Genomic DNA, 17,833 nt, shown 5'->3' on the forward strand with positions numbered 1-17,833 from the left:
GGAAAAATGCCTTTTATGAGGAAGGCTTATGTTCCCTATATGTTTACCCTTAATGGTTGATATGATGATGGTATGATATATACTTCTTAGGAAAGGGTTGTTTTTAATGCAGAATAATCCCCATGCGCACAATATACCCTTTTAGATTGACCTCCGTTAATCCTTATTAAAATTCACCACGATGGATCAACTGACCTGCTTTCATTATCACCTACCATTCCTCACTTGTATCAGCATATATGGATAGTGTTGGCGCGTTACTATTTCATTCTCATACTTACATAAAAAAATATCTTTTTTTTTATACCACTGAGGTGGCAAACTAGTATACGGCCCACCTGATTGTAAGCGGTTACCGTAGCCTATGAACGCCTGCAATACCAGAGGTATTATGCGCGCGTTGTCGACCCTGAAGAAACCTCTTTACCCCCCTTTTGAAGAACCCCATGCTGAATCTATGAATTTGAATTCATCTGTGAATGAATTAATGAAAACTCTTTATTGTTTCCTTCTAAGAATGATACTGATATAAAAAGATTAACAATATGTGCACAAATAAAATAATTACTTAATTACATAAAAGCAAAATAGAGGCAATAATGGGCAGCCTTATCGCTGAATAGCTTCCTCTTCCAAGCAACCTTAGGATGGAGAGGAATAATTAAAATTGTATCGGGTGAGGGCGTAATAGAAAAATGATAAGACGGAATAAAAGGAAGAAAAAAAGGACTAAAGATAAATTTAAACGCAGTCTGAATAATATAAATATATCTATGTACTATCTAATCTCAGGTTATCTTAAGAGTGTGTTAGGATTTATTTTAAACTCGCCGAAGTTGCAGTAAAATATAAAAGTTAACCTATTGGCCTGTGGTGAAGAGGCAGAACGGGGTTTTAGTTGGTATTAGCCCGGCAGTATATACTCGACACTCCTGGGACTAGTGTGGTTCCGTAATGGATTTGCCTGCATCAAAAAGAATCTATTTTCATAGTTATTCTATAAAATACCTCCACTTTTAGATTTTTTTTAAAGATAAGTAGATGTATAATTTATTTGCATCATTTACAGAACACAAATCACAATAAACATAGATAGACATGTACAAAAAGAGAAAAAGAGAGAGATAAATATACAATAAAATGAAAATACATCCAAGAGACATTTTCTTGCCTTATTCGTTTCTAGATCGAGTATATATAGGTTAGGTATCTTTACGCAAACTTTGCGTTTCTTAAAAGAATAGCTGATTTCTAACAGTTGGAATGTTCACAGTGAACACAGATCCTACAGTTCGTTACCTATGCAATTAATTTTAAATTCTTTCTTTTATGTTCTACCACAAAGTTCCTTCTAATATTTTATATTTTACGTATATTTACGTGTTTGGATTTTTTACTAAAGTCACGATTAAAAAACGGCCGTGTAAATAATGGAATGATATTTTCTAACGACTTAAAAAAGAAGAGGTTCTCGATTCGGTTGTACTTTTTGTATGTTTGTTACTTCATAACTCCGTCATTTATATACTTATGTGGAATTTTTTTATTTAAAATATAATACTTTCAGACTGTTCTCATAGAAATATTACCGAAAGCGGTGTAGTAGTTTAGTTTTTAAATCAAAATAATTGGTTTTTCCACGATTGAAATCGGTCATCTTTGTGAATCACAATTTTATTTATTTATTTTTTTAATACTTTATTGTACACACCAATTATTTATAAAAATATGACAGAGGTAATCAAATGTACAAAGGCGAGCTTAATTCTAAAAGAGTTCTCTTCCAGCAAACCCAAACTGGAAAGGAGCATCAAAGTCAGCGGGTAGAGCGGTGTACAATATTGTGGCAATTTTTAAACAAAGAAACTAGACAAAGTTAAATTAATTATATTATATTTAATCTCATAAATACACATATACATATACATAAATATATACTTACACCTATGCATATACTTACACATACATACACACACATATACATATATAATATATCTACATATATAGATAAATAAATATATGTTCATAGAGACAGAAGACGCTCTTTAAATCTATTCTTTAAAAATATTTTAAATTATATTATATATTATTAGTTGTATCTTGTGGCTTCGCCCGCGTGAATTAATACATAAAGTATCCTATATGCTAACTAAACTGTAACAAGCATCTATCTATCCTTATAAACTTGCGCATTTATATATATATATATATATATATATATATATATATATATATATATATATATATATATATATATATATATATACGACTTAGAATGACAAACAAGCTGACGGCTCACCTGATGGAAAATGGTAACCGTTGCTTATAGACATGAGCAGTGGCCATGGAAATAACAGAGTATACTGTTTCGCCCATGATACCACCCATGCGTTGCCATTCCTAAGGAGTAAGGTATTATTCTGTATTCTGTAAATTCACTGCCATATTCCACCTTTTAAACCGAAACACAACCATGCAAATGTGATTGAAACACGAATGGGACAGAGGTACCTAAGCAAACGACTTTTGTACAGAGACTCCCTCTGGTGTCTTTATTAATATGGTGATTATAATATTAATATAATAGTATTGCAAATAATCCAAATACTATCTGAATACATTTTGTCGTAATTTACACACACAAATCTGAAAAAGAAACAAAGCCGGTAGCTTCTTACTGAACATACTCTCGTATTACTTATTGTATTACAAATGCGGTTTGCTGGCTTTAGCTCACAAATTCTAGGTAATGCTCGCTTTTCGACCGCATTTATTAAATTACCTAAAGAAAGTATATTTCTCCGAAAATATTACCTAGTATTGCTGGCGTCAATAGGCTACAGTGACTAGGCATTGGTAATATGGATACCGATCCGATATATATATATTGGGTTTCTCTGGACATTGATGGCGAAACTACTCGATCACTATGAAATTTGGTATACACGTATGGTGTGGGATGGCGAAGGAGATATGCTACTTTTTATACGGATTAATGTAATTATTCTGGTAACGTATACGTCGTCGTAAGTAAAAATAGTAGTAAAAAATTAATCAAATTTCGAACCTCATTTAGGATATTGATTAAACATATCTCTAAATACTTTTTAGACTTTACACTTACAAAAAAACATTTATTTTAAACATTAAAAGTTGTATTTCATATTAAATCTTACAACTAGTGATATAAATTATAACTTTGAACGTTAAAACGACTTTGGTCAAAGTTTCGGACCTCAGCTTTCTTTCTTTTGGCTTCATTATGATAAAAATGAATTAAGTAAGTTGATTCGACTCAATTTATGAAAGAAAGACTATACGAGTATACTAATAAGTTCATTTAGATGTTTAAATGTTTGTTTGTTTGATTTTTTTATGGAATTTAAATGGCTGAACGGAAATTTAATGAAATTTGATACACGGGTAGGTAATATCCTAAACCATAGGATACTTTAGGTTTGTTGGAAGAGTACTCTTTTAAACTCGTCTTTGTATATTTGCTTTCCATTGTCATATTTTTTTTTTTTGATATTTAGTGTGTACAATAGTTTAAATAAATATTTGACATATTTGTTTATGTGGGTAAACTCGCAGAAAAGAGCTAGTATATTATAAAAATTGTAATAATATATTATTAATAATTAATTTTAAACTGTTTAAAACTAAAGTTTCAATTTGCCTATATACAGGGTGTAAGGGCAGGGTGACCAAAACGAAAACAGCTATTTCAGATTAATGCTCTGAATCAGATGGCAGATTATTTTCCTACAAAAAATGCATCACAGCCATATAATTAATGATTCTCAGCGTTGACCGCACGCAATGCATTTTAAATTTTACGATACACACGACGCGTGATACGTAGGTATCGCGCGATCAATGGCACTTCGTAGGTAGTTTTTGTACGCTTGTGGCGTTAACCTTACACAGCTGATTCCACGCGTCGCGGATTTTAATACATAATTATATTACATTGTTGTTTTTTGATATTTCATAGTATTCCACTGTATTTTTTTTTATATTTTAAAATAATATCATAATTATATCAGTCTTTAACTGTCCATTGCTAGACATAAGCTTCCCCTTAAGGAGGTTTACAAGTAGTTGCCACGTTTGGTAGGCAAATTGGCAACCGCAGTTAGTCTTTGGAAATATTTTAAGAGGAATGCTGCTGCCCGCCCCTCGCTCCCCCTTAGTCGCCACTTACGACACCCATGAAAAAAGAAAGGATGCCCAGTTCTCTGCCAGGGCCGCACGGCAAACATCATACTACATAATATCATAAATTACATAATTTTAAATAAAATAAAAAAAATGAATAAAAAATCCACGGTTTTTAGTTCAGAATAACGGTCTGAATTCACTGTTTCAGTTTTTTTCCACCCGCCCCATATACCCTGTATAACTTTTTGTGTGTTTTATGTAAATATTTTTTGATAGTAGAAGATGACATCCTTATATTAGTATGAGTAACTAAATGTTTATAAAACCTATAATAGATTAATGAAGTAACTTATTCATGCAACATGTATTTAAACTGTAACTGATGTATCCGCTGACATTGATGCTCCTTTCCACTTTGGGTTTGCTGGAAGAAAACTCTATCAGAGTTAAGCTCAGCTTTGTACTTTTGATTACCTCTGTCATATTTTTATAACTAATGTGTACAATAAAGTATTAAATAAATAAAAATTAAACTAGATTTTATTTATTTTTAAATTAGATGGATACAGTCTTATTATACACAAGATGCCATCATTTCTTTTCATTCCTATTATGTCGATGGAAACAATTAAGGGAATAAATAAAAATTTGCCAACACAAGAAAGGCAAAACTCGAAATAAAAGCTTGTATCAAGCAAAGCGTGATAATACTAGGCCAATATCCTCTTTCAGGGGAAAAGAAAAAAAGATTTTCGGTCATCGACCTCGACGATAAATGCAGGTGGCTCAGAACCGTAATTTGTAGCGAAATACATACATATGTTAATAACATTAATATATGTATGTATTTCAATTATAATCACGCTCTCAATTATAATAAATTGAGACCATTATATTTTTTACTAATACTATAAATACGTAATTGAGTTACGTCAACAAAGTTATGGGCAAAGACTAGAATATCTATACAGGTAAATTCAAAATAGTGAGTTACTGTTTTTTAGGGTAGTAGATATTATATTAGTACAATGAATATTTTTTTTATTTATTATTATTATTATTTATTATTTTGATAGGTAGTTCGAAACATTATAAATATAAAATAATTCTGATTTAGTATAAGAATCTGTATTAGTATAAAAGGTTCGAATTTTTTTTGGTTTCTCACTTTTGTTTCCGTCGAGGATTTAGTAGTATTTACTAGTAGTAGCGAGGAGTATTTTTATTGGTAGAGTAATCCTTTATAAGAATATTAATGATCTCGATCGTACTCTTTAGATAAATATTTTTTTTTCTTTCAATTCTTGATTAGTTTATATTTTTTTTAAATAATTCTTAATATTCCTAGTTCATCCTTATTATAAAAAAAATATTTTTTTAGTTATATTTATCAATTAAGGCAGCTTGACAGTCTTCCAATTCGCTTCCTTAGAAATTACAATAGTAATAGTCCAAGCGTAACGATACTATCATGAAGCTTTTGTTTCCACAAATCGTTGCGTCGTAGTCAGGTAGCATTGGCTGTCGTAGTGCTGTAGCATTAAACGTAGCAAGGTAATATTATAAATTGTAGAGCATCGTAGCACCATCTGTCGTAGCTGCCGAACGGTATGACATTGTCGTAGCATGGTAGCGTTTCTCAATGTTACTACCAACGCCATCTATCGAATAACTATAGTAACTTTAGAATCTAGCAACATTGCTCGATTTCGTAACATTAGCTTTTTAAAATAATATTTTATACTACCGGTTATTTTGTATATACCTAGATGTCGCTATTCATATTTTACAACTACACCCCATTACTATTATATAAAGGACTACAATAAAAACGACTGGATATATTTAATAGAAACGTTTACAATTTACCTGTATTTTTTTTTTTGGATAATATGTAAAATTTTCATCATTTCTGACCTAATTAAATGATACTTTTTCTAGTCGATAGATTGTACTCTCGTATTGGTGCCCTATTTATGTCGTTTATGTTACTTTCTGATTTCTATATTGGTTTAATTGTATTATATATAATAGTGTAATTAATTAAAATTTATTTTTATTTAATTAATTTATATTATATTCATATTTTTCTATTTATAATTTTTTTTCTCTTACAATCGTGAAATCCCTTTGTCAATCGACTTTAAAAACAAGGAGTTTCTCAATACGGTTTATTAAAGTTATTTAGTAAAGAATTCCAGCAAAACAAAATAAAATTGGAATTTAAAAAAAAAGTATTAAAAAGAATAATTAAAATCGGTTAAGCGGTTTGGGAGATTAGCGTGAACAAACATTGTGACATGCGATTTTTGTATATTAAGATATATCTTACAATTCCTTCCCTTATATATGTATATGACTGAGCGTAGAACCAATGACCTAATTACTTTCATGACTTAATTAGTTAGACGGAATCTGAACTGTTTTAAGCGAGGCCGTTAGTTGTGTAACGTAGATAATAGTAGACATAATGTAGATAACGTAGATCGTGAATGAACACGACAGGACATTTATTTTGTTGAACACGGAATGACGCTTCAAACCTATTTCAAAAGGGGTCGGGGGAGGAAAGGGATTGTTAGTAATGGAGACCCCATCGCTAGCAATATACCCAACCAGGTCGACCTCCACGCGGTTCCCCCTGGAAACTATCATGGTTAATTCCTGATGAATTCATTATAATGGGCTAACTGGCCTGTTTTCATTCTCATCTATCACCCTTCACTGGTGCTCCGCCAGCGTATCCCGTTAGCGCAGGCGGGGTTACCATACCATTTTCACCTATCAAAAAAAAAACTTATTTCAAAAGGGGAAATATTCTCAAATCGAGTAGATTTTTTTACGAAGTACATTATATGTTAGTAACTGATAGAAGAATCATTAAGATGCTTCATTAATTAAATAGACAATAAGACCGATTCTGGGGTGCTATTTTTCAAAATATATCTAATATTTTAATTTGATAATTTCGCCAAATTACTGTTTTATATTTTACAATTATAATAATTTTGACTTGAATCTATTGGAAAATTAGTTCTTATTGTTCCTTATAATAAAGATTTCACTGTAATATCAAATTGAAAATTAATTTTCAGAATTTTTTTTTTATAACACAGGGGACAAACGAGCATGTGGCTCACCTGATGCCTGCCTGATGGTAAGTGACTACCGCCGCCCATGATCACCCGCATCACTAGAGGCATTGCAGGTGTGCTGCCGCCCATTTAAACAGAAATATGCTTGAAGGTTGTGATGTCGTATCGATTCGGAAATTCTGCTGCTGGAAGTTGATACCAAAGATTAGTTGTGCGTGGAAGAAAGTGCCTTGAAAAACATATGGTGAAGAACCGCCACTCATCCAGATGGTTGGGATGGAATTGCAGTTTATTGATGGGTAGAGAAATAGCGCCCAGGAATCGACCCCATTGTTAACTCGTGCGTGCGCGAGTGCATGTGTGTATGTGTGTCAAAAGCACTAGACAAATTGTGATGTAATTTTCTTAATATATTAAACTGAATATGGGTCAGTATGTTCGAAGAAAGATCTAAAAATAGCGTAATTAGAATTTTTGTAGACTGAATCAATATTGCCTTACCTTGGTTCCAAGCAATTAACTATCGTATTTATGTCTACATTTATTATCTGTTTTAATAATAGAGAATGAAAAGGGCATAAAATTATCAATTAAATACTAGTTGAACCCTCGGTTTTACTTAAATTTCATACTTACCGTGTACATGTCTACTGTAGTTTTAAAAAGTTTGAAAGAATTTTTATATTTTACATGCAATATGGATTGACAAATAAGGTGACGGTATACTTAATGCAAAGATGGTAACAGTCGTTTATAGACATGAACAGTGCCATGGATATCTTGGATGTAGATGTATTTAAGGGAAGGTTGGGTAGGTTGTGCTTATCCTAGAATTGTTTGGTGCCCCTCGATGCGAACAAAATTATATCTGAGAGTAACTATGTGGATTTCTTAAAGGATCAGCTTCCCTCCCTCATCTGCAAAAACAAATTTAATATATCAATGGCCATAGTGCTGAGATTGTTTTTTTAATGGATGATAAAGGAATGGAAACCCCGCCTGCGCTAACGGTATACACTGGTGGAGCATCAGTGAGGGATGATAGGTGAGAATAAAGCAGGTCAGTTAGTTAGCCCATCGTGATGAATACATTTGGAATTCAGCACGATAGTTTCCAAGGAGAACCACGTGAAGGTCGATCTGACAGGGCATATTGCTAGCAATGGGACTGGTAGTCCGCATTACCTTCCCCCCACTGAGATTGTTAGGATGGGTACCATGATCGTATCTTATCGAATCAGCCATTAAATGTCCACTATTGAACATAAGCCTCCCCCATAAAGGAGGATTTTGCCAGTAATTGCCACATATAACAGAATATATTTTAACGTTCACGGTATCTCGATCATGCGATGACTGATTCTATCACCTGAGGATTTCAACACCTTTCATTTCTGAGGAGTATGGAACACAATTATACGAAGCGAAACAATGCTTCCAGTAATCAGAGTTCCAGATACTACTCTTAAAACTGAAACACAGCCATGCCAACACAACTGCTTCACGGCAGCAACACGAATGGCATAAAGGTTTGGGTACCTTTTTCAAACAATTTTTGCACAAAATCGCCGTCTAATTTTTAAAAATTTCAAAACATGTATATTTTTTATGCAGCTTGGAATGGCAAACAATGGGCATTCAAAAACATAAATAATATATGATATAAATTATATTTAATTATACCTTAATATTTACATGTTTATATACAAATACATCATTTAATTACGTGTTAAAATTATTTTAGTTTATATTATGTAATTTGATAAATGATAAACTATGGTCGATTGACCTGCGTGTTATATAAGTAGGTAATTATAATATAATAATAAAAAAAAAAAACACTTAGAAGTCACGAGTGATATGCTGAGAAAGACTGAGTGCTTGCTGACTCGAATAACTAAGATGTACTCTGATGTGGTATTCGAATAATCGATTCACAGAATTCAGATACACGACGTTCGCATACAGATTTCAAGAAATTATAGTTACTCGAATAGTTGTCGTGTGTTTAATGTAAGTTTTTAAGTATCTGCTTTAATATATTTTTATTAATATTTACCAAAGAATTTTTTTATACTACTATAGTGGCATACAGGTATACGGCTTGTCTGATGGTAGACAGTTACCGTAGCCTATTGACGCCTGTAACACCAGGGATATCTGGCGCTCGTTATACATACACCCTCAAGAAATCGTATTACGCCCTTTTTTGAAGAACCTTATGCTGTAGTCTCTAAGTAAACTTTATCAGAAAGGGCATTCTACAATCAGAGCGTTCCCGGGAGGAAATTTCTTTGAAACGGCATTATGTACGACCATTTTGGTTTTAGGGCGTGGGGATAAATTCGATGGGAAGCGGTGTGATGGTAAAAAATATTGAATTAAAGAAAATTTATTGTCCTCATTACAAGTTAGCTAGTTTAGAAATTAATTAAAAAAGCAAATGAGTCTAATGAAGTACTGAAATACTCGTATCCGAGTACTTTATCGAGTTTTCGGATTCGAATTAGGATTCGATTATTTTTTTAGATAGTTAATCTCATAAAATATTCGAATACAAAAAAGTATCAATTTGGCGTGTTACTACTAACCAGACATCAAGTGTTCAAATGAAATAAATTGAGTAAATTGTCATAGTCGTAATATTGTTATCTCAGTTGCGATCATCATCACTAAGAGTTTACACGTTCATTGTGATTTATGGATAATTTTTGATATTTATTCCATTATATTTATGTTTATTATTGTTGCACCTTTTTTATGTTCTTTTTGTAAGTGTTTTTCCACTTTTTCATATGAAGATATACTTTATGTTTAAATGTTTATTCTTTTATATTTATGTTTATTATTTTTACACTCTCTTTATGTTATTCTATATGTTTTGTTTTTTCCACTTTTTCGTGTAGGTATCTTTTGTGTGCATACAGAATGATGTAGGAATCTTTATTAAGCTTTTAAGAGAGTGTTTTGCCAATGAATTTTCATCACAGAAATATGAAGCGAAAACGACTTTCTAGTTAATTATATGTTATCGCGTATAGAAAATAATGTACTTTTGTTTGTAAATCTTATTAAAAGGCATAATAAGGGAAAATTTACTATGATTATTACTTACTTTTATCTGGAAACCCAAGATCGCGGCTAACTGAGAACAGGCAACGGCCAGGGTTGCCTGTTTATAATTTGTTATATTTTCACACATCTTTTATTTAAAAGCCTTTTACCTACAGAAATCAGCAGCGAGATTTTAATCTTAATGGAGATCTAAGTTGTATCTCGCGACTTCGTTGAATAGTCCATAACTTCAAGAAACAAGCTATTAAATACATTAAGAATTTTTGAATCTATCCGACTAAATTTGACTTCAAAGAAATTCTATCGCTTTATATTAATTTACATATTCAGCTAATTCTGTCATCATAATTCTATTACACTAATTCAGAGTGTTTATGTAATATATAAAATATAATATATACATTTATGCGTACAAAAAGTATAAATAGGTACCGTCGATGCGAAGTAAAATTCTTGTGGTTCCGTTCTTTCAAATAGTGAATGTGACTCGTAAAAAAGTTTTAAAAATTGTGTATAATTGTGAAATATATCCCTAGTTAATAAATATTTCTAATTATTTGATAAAAGTTTGGTAATTAAAAAGTGAACAATCATGAAGATGCTGAAGATAATTCAAGAAATTACAGGTAAATAAGTGTAAATTTGTATTCACATATTTTTTTATCTCCTTTTTATTGTAATTGTTTTTTTGTTTTCTTAAGGGTTAGCAATGCGCGACACTCTTGGTGTTACAGGCGTCTATAGGCTATGGCAATATTTTTCAAAGTGTGCGTCTCGGTTCCTTGAGGGTCCCCGACCCTCTACAAGGAGGTCGCGGAAAGTCGCGAGACAGTGAAAAATCAACAGTTCCGCAAATACGTCAATCAATCGATAATACATAATGAAGTATTTATAACACACATGTAATCTATGTGATTACATGTCTGTATTATGTATTATTTATTTTATTTTATCGATACCTAATTGTGAATATAAATACAACTGTACAGATTTCATAATTGTACTATAAAAAAATTTATACACATTCGAAACTGTGGAGTGTAGGATCGCAAAATATTTTTACATAATAAGGGGGTCGCGTCATGAAAAAGATTGAAAAACATTGGGCTATGGTAACACCGTTTACCGTCAGACAGGTCGTATGATTATTTGCCGCCACAGTAATGTAAAAGAAATTGTACTTTTGTTCATGAGAGTTTAAGATTTTTATCTGTTATATGTGTACCATGACGTACTTACATCGAATACACGTGCGTCTATACTTACTAATACTAAATATTATAAAAGAAGAAAGATTTGTTTGTAAATAAACTCAAAAATAACCCATTTTTAAATTATTTTCACCTATAGAAAGCTGCATTAACAGCGAACTCACTAGAGGAAGACTTTGCACTAAAGTCGTTTGCTGGGGTACCTCTGTCTCATTCGTGTTTCAACCGTAAAGCAGTTGTGTTTGCATGACTGTGTTTCGGTTTGAAGGGTGGGATATGGCGAGAATTTACAGGGTACAAAGGAATAACATCTGAGTCCTCAGGAATGGCAACGCATGGGGGGTATGATGAACGAAACAGTGTACTCTGTTATGTCCATAGTACTGCTCATGTCTATACATAGGCGACGGTTACCACTTTCCATTAGGGCCGTCAGTTTGTTTGCCATTCTAAGTTGTATAAAAAAAACTCGCACAGAATGTATTTATTTATCTATGTATATATTTATTTATTTAATATATTGCGTACGTTATATTAAGCTATATTATTATTACGCTAATTTCGTATATAGGCGTAGCTAATTAGTTTGAAAATGGAAATCTGTTACGGAACTCTATTGTGGGATTGCGGTAAGGCGGATACATGGATATAGAATATAGACTTTCCATAATATTACTCTTATTCTAAATAGAGGCAGTGAATCATTAATATTAATGAAGTGAATGGATTGAAGTAAATTCAATTAGCCATTGTTTTATAATAAGCACTAGCTTTTATCCGCGACTTTGCCTGCGTGACCGAAATAAATAGAACCAGTGTCCTTTTTCATTCTAAATAGCAAGTGTATTTAAAATTTAATGACGACCTATTAAAGATTGGTAACTAGAAACAAAATAATAGCGTATAGGTATATGTTGGTATTATTTTTTATACGGTTTTTGTTTCTATTCAAATGGTTGTCTTGACTTGTATCTATATATATATATATATATATATATATTGTTGTTCTAAAGAATATTATTTTTCACTGTGACCCTCTACAGTATTTACGTTTTTTTTTTCACCCATAAAAACTGTCGTCACAGATATTTGACATAAAAATAGTCAAATTGGTCCAAGTCGTTCAAGTTTTGCGTTTTGCAGTACAGTTAGTGATTCTTTTTTTATTTATACTGATAATGAGATTTAGATTAATTTAAACAAGATATAATATTTATGCCACCATTTTCTTTCCCGTGGGTGTCGTAAGAGGTGATTCAGAGAACTAAGTGCTCGGGGTAGGGTGGGGGTGTGACCAGCGCCGTTCTCTTAAAATATCGCCAAAATTTAACTGCGGTTGCCAACGTGCTTGTCAAGCATAGCAACTACAGATAAACCCCTCAATGGTAAGGCTGTGTATGGGGAACGTAGGCCATGTTTAGCAGTGGACAGTTAACGGCTGGTATGATGATGATGATGATGATACAAAGATATTATTAGATAAACTTGCAGTCGTCCACAACGGCTGGATCGTTTTTGATTCACCTTGAATGACAAAGTCAATTGGGTATTTATTGTAATATTTATAAATAATTTAATATCGCGTTTCACAAAAAATCTACTGCAACGTAACAAAGCGTAGTATTTTGTTTAAAAATAGAACAGTTATTCTTAATTATTAAACGAAACTGAAAGGATATTCCTTCAGATTAAAAAATAGTTTTCAAAATCGATTTATAATTGACGGAGTTTATTTATTTATTTATTCATTGGTACATATACGAGTATGTGTATATGTACCAATGTGCAGGTTCAATGCTAAAAGCATTCTCTCCCAATCAACCATAGGGAAGTGTCAGAATACTCAAATGCGGAGTTATGGAGTAACAAATATAAAAAATTAAAAATATTACCAAACTAAGAATCTTCTCCTCTTTTGGAAGTCAATTGATAGATTCAAAGTATTTTTTTAAATAATGTTAAATATACTGGTTTATAAAATATTTATTGTAAAACATGGTAACTTTAACATCTGTGCCAAGAAAGTTCATGGTTGCTATGTCTTTTAGGAAATAAATAACTTTTGTCTGGACATTAATTTATTTTGTTAAGTAATTTTAATATCAAATCAATGGCGTACGTGTTCATCATCAACATCATCATCTCGGTCATTATCCTGTCCACTGCTGAACATTAGCCTATATACTGCCATAAGGAATGGTCCTCAGCCATCTGCATCCACTGACTCCTAACTAAACCGATGAACGTGTAGTGGTTTTTTTTACAACACAGGGGGCAAACGAGCATGCGGCTCACCTGATGGTAAGTGACTACCGCCGCCCATATTCACCCACAATACCTACGGCATTGCAGGTGTGCTACCGGCCTTTTAAAAAGGAATATGCTCTTTTCTTCAAGGTTATGTTGTCGTATCAGTTCGGAAGTACTGCTGCTGGAAGTTGATTCCAAAGATGGTTGTGCATGGGAGAAAGTGCCTTGAAAAACGCACGGTGGAGGACCGCCACTCGTCCAGATGGTTGGGATGAAATGTTAGTCGAAATATTCAGTTTTGCTAGTAAAACCCTTCCTTCAAAGGATGTAACCATTTCGAATACACCCTGTAGGTATTATAAACTCACTGGACTGTATACTCAGTCGTCAAAATTTTAATTAAATTGACGAAGCAGGCTTCCAACAACATTCATAAGCCAAGATTGTTGAAATGAAACGTAAATTGACTTCGTTAATACTACTTTATTGGCGCTGTAATAACCTAGCGTTGATTTTAATCGGTACATTTTGTGTAATACGCGTCAATTTCTAATAATTAAGCCAGTTTTGTATGTTTTGTAATTTGTGAACTCAACTTTTATTTGGAAAAAGCATTAGTGGAAATCAAAGCATTCCAAATTGTGGGTAGATTTATAAAATATGACAATCAAAATGTAATTATAACTAAGTTTTCTCGAAAAAAAAACTTATTTAAATTATATTATGCTGTTGATGTTGTGGGTGATCGTGGGTCGCGGTAGTCACCAGCAGGTGAGCCACATGCTCGTTAGCTGTGTATGACCATTTGTGTCAGCCATTGTGTGTGTGTAAAAAACAAAAAAAATAAATTATATAATTGGTAATCACTAAGGTCAAGTTAAATCGCGTCAATTAATGTATTCGACAATAACTTGATAATATCTAGAATCAATAAACCTTCGTTTTCTAAATGTCAGCAGTCATACAAACGAAGTTAATTACGACGCACGTGTAGCGAATGTTAATAGGTTTTCAGAAAGTGAAATTTTCATGGATGGCAGGGATTAGTAAAGTAAAATATATTTAAATTAAAATATATAAAAAATAAAGTAAATTAATTAAGTATCCGATTAGAAGGACCAAAATAGCTAATACCAAAATGTTGGTATTATTTTCATCTTTATTTCAAAATGCATTGGTCACGGCTAGGATAATGATTGGGGAAAAAAATATAGTAATAACTTAGTCCACGATATTAATAAGCATAAATTTTACTGCATATTTTTTTTTTATTTGTATCAATAATAAATTTAAGTCTATGTTCCACAAAACAAAACCGACTTCAATGTGGCAAAATTCATTTAAAAACCAAACTACTGGTTTTTTATTGGTAGAAAATGGAATAGTAACCCCGCCTGCGCTAACGGGATACGCTGGCGGGGCACCAGTGAAGGGTGATCGACGAGGATGAAAACAGGTCAGTTAGCCCATCATGACGAATTCATCAGGAATTAATCATGATGGTTTCCAGGGGGAACCACGAAGAGGTTGACCTGGTTGGGTATATTGCTAGCAATGGGATTCTCAATCTCCATTACTAACAATCTCTTTCCCCCCAACTACTGTTACTATTACATAGCTTATTATTATATTAATATTATTACATAATTGGTAATATACTATTGATACAGTTTTAATAAAATTTCTATTGGATCAATCTATTTGTATCCTTTATTATTATTGGTTATTACCAATACTTATTAATATGTATATTTATAAGCTACCAAAATTCATATATTTTGTAGAAGTATTTAAGTATTAACAATTTTTTTCAGTTTATTACTGTCGTATTCAACTCCTGAAACGAAACACGCGTATAAATGGCAATAATAAAGCCTCAAAAATAAAATAAATGATTATACCTGATTACCTGACCCTCAACACGTTCCAGCGTGTGATGGCAATTAAGGGTCGAGGTCAAATAAAATCGGAAATTGTCCGTCAGATATCTTCCTAATGTAATTTTATATCATTCCGGGAAATGGGAACATTTTATCGTATTTAGGTTCTGAAATACAATTTATCGTATATTAGACTTTGTATGCATACCCACGCCGCTTTTCTGCGGATTCGTCGGTAGAAGGGGATGATAATTGAATATTCTATTCCAAATAAAACCAGGTTCAACGAACTGAACATTTACTCTAAAGAAACACGAGTCGAAAAACGACAAAAAACATGTAGGCTCCCATCCCAATGCGACGCGTCTAGCTGTTTATTTAGTATGGGGAGCTCTAAAATATTTGCATCAATTTTCAATCGATCCTTGTTTCTTCAATTTCAAGAAATATAATCAATTTCTAAATACTTCTTTAAATAATTAAGATTGTGTTTCACAAAAAAACCTGTCTTCACTTGTGACAAAACTATTTTTTTAAATTTGGAAACTAAACTACTGAACTGGGGGCCTATCATGAAATGAAATTCCGAAGTTTCGAACTCAATTTTGTATTTTCGTTCATACCTAAATCGGCCCAATAAATGGAGCTTAACATTTCATTCGTTATAAACCCTACCATAAAAGTCCAAAGGAATAATATTTAAATATTTTTAATGTTTTTAAACGGTAAGTATTGTGTAATTTTAACATCAAATTTGTGTTTCGTTCGGCTCCGTTATTTCGGAAAACATTTCATGGTAGGCCCTCTAATTTTGATAAAATCTCTATGAGACTAATCTGTAGTTATATCCTTTTAGATAAAGAGAGAATGTTTCAAATTGCTTTGCAACTGATAGAGTTATGACATAACAAACATAAAATGAATATAACCTTATTGAGAACCTCCTTCTTTTTGAAGTCAGTTGAAAATATGCTAGTAGCTTTCAATTCACCCGAATACGTAATAACTTATAGATAACATTTGATTATTTTCGATTACAGATATCCTCACGTTATTTAATAGATTTCCTAGTTACAACTAGATATAAAATCTAGCGAAATCGACGCCGAAACAGCAAGCGCTGTATTTACAGCCAGCTATCGATTTTTTTACAGCTGTGACCCCTTTTGTGTTCTATTAATAATACTTTAATAATATTTGACCCCTATAAACAACGGGACATCACATAACAGTACACGATACTTATTGTCTTCCCTAGAGATTTTTTTTTTAAATTTTACGCTTCATTCTTGTAACACCGGTCGTCACCGGTAGTATGCGCCGCGACTTCGTGAGCTTAGCTTGTGTTCGCTGTAATTCTATTTTCCCGCTCGCTGTTCCCGCGTTTTTATCTAATTTTTTTTTATTTCGCGGCTTCGTTGTGCTTATTATTCTGCCGTAGTTAGTAGTTAGTATTGGTTTTTAATTGTGATGTTAAGTGGCAGATTAGTGATTTTGGATGCAGTGAAGGAATTTTATGGAACGTTAAGAAGTGAGACGTGACTAGATGGTATAGAGGCTTTGCTTAAGTCTTTCATATTATTGATAGGTCTCACGGGATGTCCCTTTTACTTCGATAAATCATTTTCTTGTTTTAACTGTTAAATATGAAATATATTTTTTTCTATTTTATAAAATACTTTAGTTGATAAGGCCAAAGCAATAAACATAAACCAAGGCACTATTATTTATATGTGTTTGTATATAAATAAAATTATATAGCATAGAAGTAAACTTTGTCTTAAAAATAAAATGTTATAGTTTACTTAATATTGTAACAAATTAAAATTAATAGTTTTAATAATAAGTTATTGTTATATTTAATAGCTAGTATGTATTTGCATTCAACCCTGCTTTTAAGTACCAAAATATACCAATTATAAATTAACATGTATATAATAGGGTAATATAAAAGGGTAAAAATAGTAAGGTAATAATTATATATATAACCTATCTTATAATTAAATAATACGTCAAACAATTAAAAATAGAATAATCTTAATAAAAATTATCTACGCTAAAGCTCTCGTCACTTAGAAAAAAAAAGTTTTTATAAAATATAATGCTGATTGCAATAGATTTTATACGAACTTTTTTAAATTAATTTAATTGAATTTGA

The 17,833-nt window shown here is 32.0% G+C and overlaps 1 protein-coding gene across 11 annotated transcripts in view; it reads left to right on the forward strand.

Moving 5' to 3' along the window:
• The window catches only part of LOC113519265 (multiple C2 and transmembrane domain-containing protein), a 163,619-nt gene that overhangs the window by 80,344 nt on the left and 65,442 nt on the right, over positions 1 to 17,833 (forward strand). For 5 of the 11 annotated variants that reach the window (XM_052902028.1, XM_052902026.1, XM_052902030.1 and 2 more), the window contains exon 1: positions 16,980 to 17,224. The exons of 2 other annotated variants lie outside the window; for them this stretch is intronic. Coding sequence is in view for 1 of the 9 variants with exons in the window: in XM_052902034.1 (XP_052757994.1) it covers positions 10,927 to 10,960 (34 nt within the window). In the remaining 8 variants the exon portion in view is untranslated. Of the gene's footprint in view, positions 1 to 10,815; positions 10,961 to 16,979; positions 17,225 to 17,833 lie in introns of those variants that run through there. 4 more of the 11 variants (XM_052902034.1, XM_052902032.1, XM_052902031.1 and 1 more) reach the window with 4 other exon arrangements.

This window comes from Galleria mellonella, unplaced genomic scaffold (genome assembly GCF_026898425.1).
Source record: "Galleria mellonella isolate WM207_F2 unplaced genomic scaffold, CSIRO_AGI_GalMel_v1 utg87, whole genome shotgun sequence".
NCBI lineage: Eukaryota > Metazoa > Arthropoda > Insecta > Lepidoptera > Pyralidae > Galleria > Galleria mellonella.